The sequence below is a fragment of the Hippoglossus hippoglossus genome, chromosome 16 (assembly GCF_009819705.1).
Source record: "Hippoglossus hippoglossus isolate fHipHip1 chromosome 16, fHipHip1.pri, whole genome shotgun sequence".
In the NCBI taxonomy this organism is placed as follows: domain Eukaryota; kingdom Metazoa; phylum Chordata; class Actinopteri; order Pleuronectiformes; family Pleuronectidae; genus Hippoglossus; species Hippoglossus hippoglossus.
Window position 1 is genome coordinate 533,395 of NC_047166.1, and position 7,268 is coordinate 540,662.

General features: G+C 41.7%; 1 protein-coding gene across 1 annotated transcript in view; it reads left to right on the forward strand.

Annotated features, from left to right (window-relative positions):
- cpne4a (copine IVa) overlaps positions 1 to 7,268 on the forward strand; it is a 33,178-nt gene that overhangs the window by 306 nt on the left and 25,604 nt on the right. Inside the window, exons 2-3 of the mRNA XM_034610741.1 lie at positions 4,758 to 4,949; positions 6,658 to 6,831. Of these exons, the coding sequence (XP_034466632.1) occupies positions 4,779 to 4,949; positions 6,658 to 6,831 (345 nt within the window). The 5' untranslated portion in view covers positions 4,758 to 4,778. The remainder of the gene's footprint in view (positions 1 to 4,757; positions 4,950 to 6,657; positions 6,832 to 7,268) is intronic.

The window sequence follows — 7,268 nt, forward strand, 5'->3', positions numbered from 1 at the left end:
TGTTAGAGACATGTTAGAGACAGAGAACTGGATTCAGAACATGTCTGAAACGTGTTAGAGACAGAACTGGATTCAGAACATGTCTGAAACGTGTTAGAGACAGAACTGGATTCAGAACATGTTAGAGACATGTTAGAGACAGAGAACTGGAGTCGGAACATGTCTGAAACGTGTTAGAGACAGAACTGGATTCAGAACATGTTAGAGACAGAGAACTGGAGTCAGAACATGTCTGAAACGTGTTAGAGACAGAGAACTGGAGTCGGAACATGTTAGAGACATGTTAGAGACAGAGAACTGGAGTCGGAACATGTCTGAAACGTGTTAGAGACAGAACTGGATTCAGAACATGTTAGAGACAGAGAACTGGAGTCAGAACATGTCTGAAACGTGTTAGAGACAGAGAACTGGAGTCAGAACATGTCTGAAACGTGTTAGAGACAGAGAACTGGATTCAGAACATGTTAGAGACATGTTAGAGACAGAGAACTGGAGTCGGAACATGTCTGAAACGTGTTAGAGACAGATAACTGGAGTCGGAACATGTCTGAAACGTGTTAGAGACAGAGAACTGGAGTCGGAACATGTTAGAGACATGTTAGAGACAGAGAACTGGATTCAGAACATGTTAGATACATGTTAGAGACAGAGAACTGGATTCAGAACATGTCTGAAACATGTTAGAGACAGAGAACTGGATTCAGAACATGTCTGAAACGTGTTAGAGACAGATAACTGGAGTCAGAACATGTCTGAAACATGTTAGAGACAGAGAACTGGATTCAGAACCTGTCTGAAACGTGTTAGAGACAGAGAACTGGAGTCGGAACATGTCTGAAACGTGTTAGAGACAGAGAACTGGAGTCGGAACATGTCTGAAACGTGTTAGAGACAGAGAACTGGATTCAGAACATGTTAGAGACATGTTAGAGACAGAGAACTGGAGTCAGAACATGTCTGAAACGTGTTAGAGACAGAGAACTGGAGTCAGAACATGTTAGAGACATGTTAGAGACAGAGAACTGGAGTCAGAACATGTTAGAGACATGTGAGAGACAGAGAACTGGAGTCAGAACATGTCTGAAACGTGTTAGAGACAGAGAACTGGAGTCAGAACATGTTAGAGACAATAGAGACAATAGAGAGAGAGGAGGTGTTGAGATGCTGCTGTGGTTAAAGTCAGTCAATATTCTGTTGGAGCAGGAGGCAAAACAATGACGACTGTTTGTGTGTGTCTTTCTATAGTTATGAGGACTTTGTGGCTGGTCCTCACAAATTCAATGAGCTGTTTGAGGGTCAGACTTGGTTTTAGGGTTAGTTGTGATGGTTATGGGTTAGGTTAGGGTTAGGTTAGAATCAGGTTTAAGGTAGGGTAAGGGGCTGGGGAATGTATTATGCCAATGAGTTTCCTCACAACTACAGAGAGACAAGTGTGTGTGTGTGTGTGTGTGTTTAAACCTGAGGAACTGATTAATCCTCACTAGTGATAACTATCAGTTCTGAACACGTCCTGGTGTTGAAACCCTGACGCGCCCTAACCCTCTGTACAGATGTAACATACATGTTCAATGATGTGATCTGTAACATGCCTCAGTGTTTCTCAGTGTTGTCGTAGCTCCAGGGTTTGGACTCGTTCACACCTTGTTTGTTTCAGACCTTCAAACTTCAGTTTAGTCTGAACCTAAATATCAGGTGTGAAAGGTTCCTCAGACCAACGCACCAAACTTTAATCGGGTGCTGATGCTGCTAGTGATACCATCATGCTGTTACCATGGCAACCAGATGAAACGCTTCATTCATTTTCTCCATTCAAACAGAGAGACTACTACCCCCCCCCCAACTGACAACACGTCAGACGCCGTCTACAAACCAATCAGAGTCAAGTATAGGTAGACGCAGCCCACTATGGAACAAACACATGAAGCTTCAGACTCTCCGGTGTGAAAAGTGTCGTCGTTTAAATAACAAAATGAATCAGTTCCAGCTCAGAGCAGGAAACGGAACATGAAGACAAATGGGCCGGATCATATGGAAATGTCATTTTCAAAGAGTGTTTGAATGACAGATGAGTGAGTTTCATGAGACAGGAGAATGGACCTCGTTTATTTTCTCAGTGTTTCTACGTCTGTAGTTGTTCAGTCGTTCTGTGAGTGTTAAAAAACAGTTTGAATCAGGGTGGAAATCATGTGAAGCAGAGGTCGACAGATTGTTAATCAGACATGATGATGAACAGAGATAACAGTAAACGTTGGTCCGTGCGGATGAGATCAGAAACCACAGATTAACCTGCAGCTCCGTCATTTTTAAATCCTCCGTACGAGTGTTTCAATTTCTTTCATCACTTCATCCACGTGAAACTTTGTTCATCATCACTGTCACTGTTTAACTTGGTTTTTCTTGTTAAATTGGAATTTATCTGACGGAGGATTCTCCACAATCTGTTTGACCCGTTTATCCTCAGAAACATCAGAGAAGAGACTCATTCTCTGTAACTTCCTGTTAGAAACACAATCTGTCCACCAGCAGGAATAAAGTGTGAGAACAGAGTTCACTAAAACACGCTGACATCCGTCTGTGCTGTTCAAGGTGACAATGTCCACACAATAGAGTCAGTGCATGTTGTGTAGTTGGTGTTTGTGAAGCAGCAGCAGCAGGTTGTCGGGTCCGACTCGTTCAAACAGGAACATGTGGGAACATCCAGGCGAGGGGCGGAGCCTGTAGAGCAGCAGGGGCGGAGCCTGTAGAGCAGCAGGAGGCCGGACATGACGTATAAACTCTGCTGTGGAAAGATCAGTGTTGTTGTTTACAGCTCATCCACACCGGCGTCGGCCCTCATCACCAAAAGATCTGGAACCTCCTCGTGTTTCCAAGTTGACGTCTTCGTCTTCTACGTGTACGGCTCCTCTTCTTCATCCTGAGATATTTGTGTTCTTCCAGTTTCACGTCACGTGTTAGAAACCTCATCAACACGTCCACTCAATATTTTTTTATTTTCATTTCTTTACTCACCAAGTTCTTCCTCCAGAAGTGAAGACACCAACGTTAACTCTTGTTTTCTTCGATCACTTCTTTGCTCCTGCGACCCGACTCGTCACCGAAGGAGAAGAAACTCGATGTTTGACGACAATTTTTCAAAATACGTGTATTTTCTGATTTGTCATTTTGTTGCTGCTCTCCCTGAGAAATCCTCATGTTGCTGTATTTCAGTGACTTTACAGTGAAAACTGATCGTCTACAGATCTGTGGTGTGTTTTCAAACAACCTCCTGGATTCCGTCCTTCCTCCTCATGCTGTGTAACCGGAGCCGGCGGCGTGAGGGTATTTTTACAGGACGGTATCTGTAGCTTCCTGTGCAGAACATTAATGCTGGGCGCTCGGACGCCGCTGCCTCGCTCTGCCAGAGGTTAATCGGATGCGAGTGCTGCTGATGGGATAATGGACGGAGCTGATGAAGTGATTGGTGGTTGAAGTGGAGATTCGATTCCTGACGCAGCGGAAATGGTTCCGATGGTGGAGGTCCTCAGACGACGGAGACGATGGAGGCTGAAGATCAGACGATAGAACGTGAAGATGCCAAACGTTCAAATCTGATCAAACACTATTTCTTCAAATAGAAAATATGTCTTTTATTCTTCTTTCACATATTTTTGGCTTTAAAAAGGAAAAAGTTAAATTCAGGAATAATGCGACAAAATAAACGTGAACTTTCTCAGACGATATTGTCGAACACAATTTGGAAATTCTTCCTAACGTTGACATCATATTTTTGCAGTTATGACTTTTTAAAGTGGAGACGTTTGGATGAAGTTTGGAAACTGACGACATTTCTGAAAAGTTATATCGAGTGAGGATATTGAGTGTTGATGGTTTTGGAAAGTGGAGATTGACATTTTCCGAACATCTTTTGTGGACATGTTTTTCAAAATTGGAAACAAAAACTGAACGTGTTTTTTTCCACTTGTTTTGCCTTTGTGGACATTTTTTAAACTGACATTAGCAGAAAAGACATTTTCCTTTTTACTGAAAATAATCAAATCATTTTTATGTAAATTGTCATTTTCTTTTAGATCGAAATCTTAAATAGAAACAAAGAATCAGGACGGTTAGTGTGGTCCTCACTGAATTTAAAATGTGTGAACAAGTGAACATGGTTTTAAATAAATGTGATAAATCATCAAACACATGATGTTGTTACATGAAACAGTAGAAAATATTTTGAATGAGTTTGTCTTTAGACTTTTACATTTCTGTGAGCAAATGGAATAAAAAGATAATAAAATAAAATATGAATGCTCACAGAATTGATTTCCTGCAAATGACAAAGATAAATGACGTCATTGTTTTTTGGAGATGATTTAGACATAAAACACATTTCTGCCTCCGCCACAATCAAACAGAGGAGGAACTACTTTCTCCTAATCACGATTGTTTTTAAAACTAAGTTCTGACATCTTTAAAAAACTTAAAGTACATCTTCACGACTACGTTTTCATTTTAAAACAAACTACTCTGGAGTTTTAGAAAGTTTTTAACTTGACGAACAGAAACGGAGGCGTTTGGAACCGATGACGTAGACGCTCACAACCTGTTGCTGATTGGGTCTTTTCAGTCATGACGTAGTCAGGCTCCTGTCACATGACCTCCTTCAGGAAGAAAACAACCAGCCTCAGCTACCAGAGGACAACAACATGGAGAATCCTGTTGTAAGGAACTGAGTGATAATGTGTCCCCTTAACCAATCATTTGTCCTCACGTAGACTTCCTGTCCCGCCTCCACCATGAGTGACATCTACGAGTCAGCGGCCAACTCCCTGGGTCTCTTCAGCAGCCCCTGTCTGACCAAAGTGGAACTGCGACTCACCTGTAAAGGAATCTCAGACCGAGACGCTCTGTCCAAACCCGACCCCTGCGTCGTCCTCAAAATGAAGTCCCACGGACAGTGGATGGAGGTAGGTCGCCACGGCAACCTGAATGAACTCAGCTATAGTTTCTGGTTGTGATGATTTTAATGTTTTCATTCTCGTTTATTTCGACTTCGTTTGACTTTTGGTTTCTTTTCTTCCTGACCTTCGGTTTTGGTTCTTCTGAGGACTGAGAAACACTTGAGCTGTTTGAGGGACAGATTGTTTACAATGATTATTTATCACCTTATTTCTGAGTTTCTGATCATCTCTGTGATACATGAGGGGATGAGATGACACAGGCTCAACATCTGGCTGAGTGACCACATGTGCTCCAGTCTGCTCTTTTATTCACTGAATCTTTTAATGCTGAAGTTCTTGTGATTTTTATTTTAATTCTACAGTTGTTTAATAAGATTTAAATTACCATAATATTTGATCATATTTTTAAGTTTCAGTGGATATTATATAACACATGCAAATGTTGAAGAGGAGAACACACACACACACACACACACACAGAATATCTGGTCTATAACGATAACACTTTTTAAACTCATGAACATGTTGAAGAGAAGAATTTAACTTAAAGCTGCAGCGACATCAAAATAAATCCTGGACATCTGATCTGAGATCAGTTTTTAAACGTCTGTGTTTGTGAATGTGTTGTTTTTAAATGTTTGTCATTAAAGTTGTCACTTCCTGTTTGTCAGTGTGTTTGTGTGTGTGACTCGGTCAGACCTGGTTCCATTGACCCACTTCAAGTATTTTTAGCGGCGGTGGAAACGCAGATGAAACGTCCACACGGACTCAAACTTCTCTTCATGTTCTCTCTGCTGCTGCTTTTATTTTTCCTCTCGTCCCACTTCCCTCTCAGATCGTCTCCTTTAGTCAGCCTCGAACCGCCGAACCAATGACGTCTGACGTCTCCGAGAGACAAGAGACGTCCTCAGGCCTTCACTTTGTGAAGATCAGATCAAACACTGATCGATCTTTGGAGGATTGGAAGTAAAATCACAGAAAAAGAATCAGTCACCGAAATGCTTTTATACACAAACACATAAACTAAAGTGTCCAGCAGTCTTTGCTTGTCTCTATCTTCATGTGTCTCTCATGTGTCTCCTTGTGTCTCTATCATGTGTCTCTCGTGTTTCTATCATGTGTCTTGTTGTGTCTCTTTGTGTCTCTCATGTGTCTCTTTGTGTCATGTTGTGTCTCTTTGTGTCTTGTTGTGTCTCTCATGTGTCTCTTTGTGTCTTGTTGTGTCTCTTTGTGTCTCTCATGTGTCTCTTTGTGTCACGTTGTGTCTCTTTGTGTCTTGTTGTGTCTCTTTGTGTCTCTCATGTGTCTCTTTGTGTCACGTTGTGTCTCTTTGTGTCTTGTTGTGTCTCTTTGTGTCTCTCATGTGTCTCTTTGTGTCACGTTGTGTCTCTTTGTGTCACGTTGTGTCTCTTTGTGTCACGTTGTGTCTCTTTGTGTCACGTTGTGTCTCTTTGTGTCTCCTCCTCCTATGGCAGCTCTGCCTTGAATCTTGAGCCCAGGGACAGTTCATGTCCTCAGCTGTACCGACCGTCCCACTAAGATCACCTGTCAATCAATCAGTGTAGGCGGGACTGAGAGGTCTTCCACTTCCTGTGTGTCGTCCTTTCAGTTCACTACTCATCATTCTGTTCTGTTCTGTTAATATAAAAAACTAATGTGATATAATTATTTAATAAATATAATTCCTGGTGTTGTGTGTCGGTGTCTCCTGCAGGTGGACCGGACAGAGGCGATGCGCAGCTGTGTGAACCCCACATACTCTAAGGTTTTCACTCTGGACTTCTACTTTGAAGAGGTGCAGCGTCTACGCTTCGAGTTGTACGACATCAACAGCAACGGCCCGAAGGAGGCCGACTTCCTGGGCTCAGTGGAGTGCACGCTGGGACAGGTGATATTATACAATATGTATTATATTTATACATTATACTCACAGATTATATTTATACATTATACTCACATATTTTATTTATATAATATACTTAAAGATTATTCTCACAGATCATACTCAGAGATTATATTTACAGATTATTCTCACGGATTATATTTATATATTACACTCACAGATTATATTTACAGATTATATTTATAGATGATATTACATCTTGTCTGGTCCTGTCTTAAATATTAAATATAGACTTTAGCAGTTTTTTCTCCATCTGCCGTTGGCCCGGTTATAAATCGAAGTTAATTCTTCTCATCATGGCCGGATGGCGAGCGAAGTTTTGAGTTTCCTGGTGGCGGGGGCGGGAAACCGTGTTGGAAGAGTTTGAACAAGCAGAGCAGAAGATGAGGAGCAGCAGCCAAGGCTGAGACGGAACAATCAGC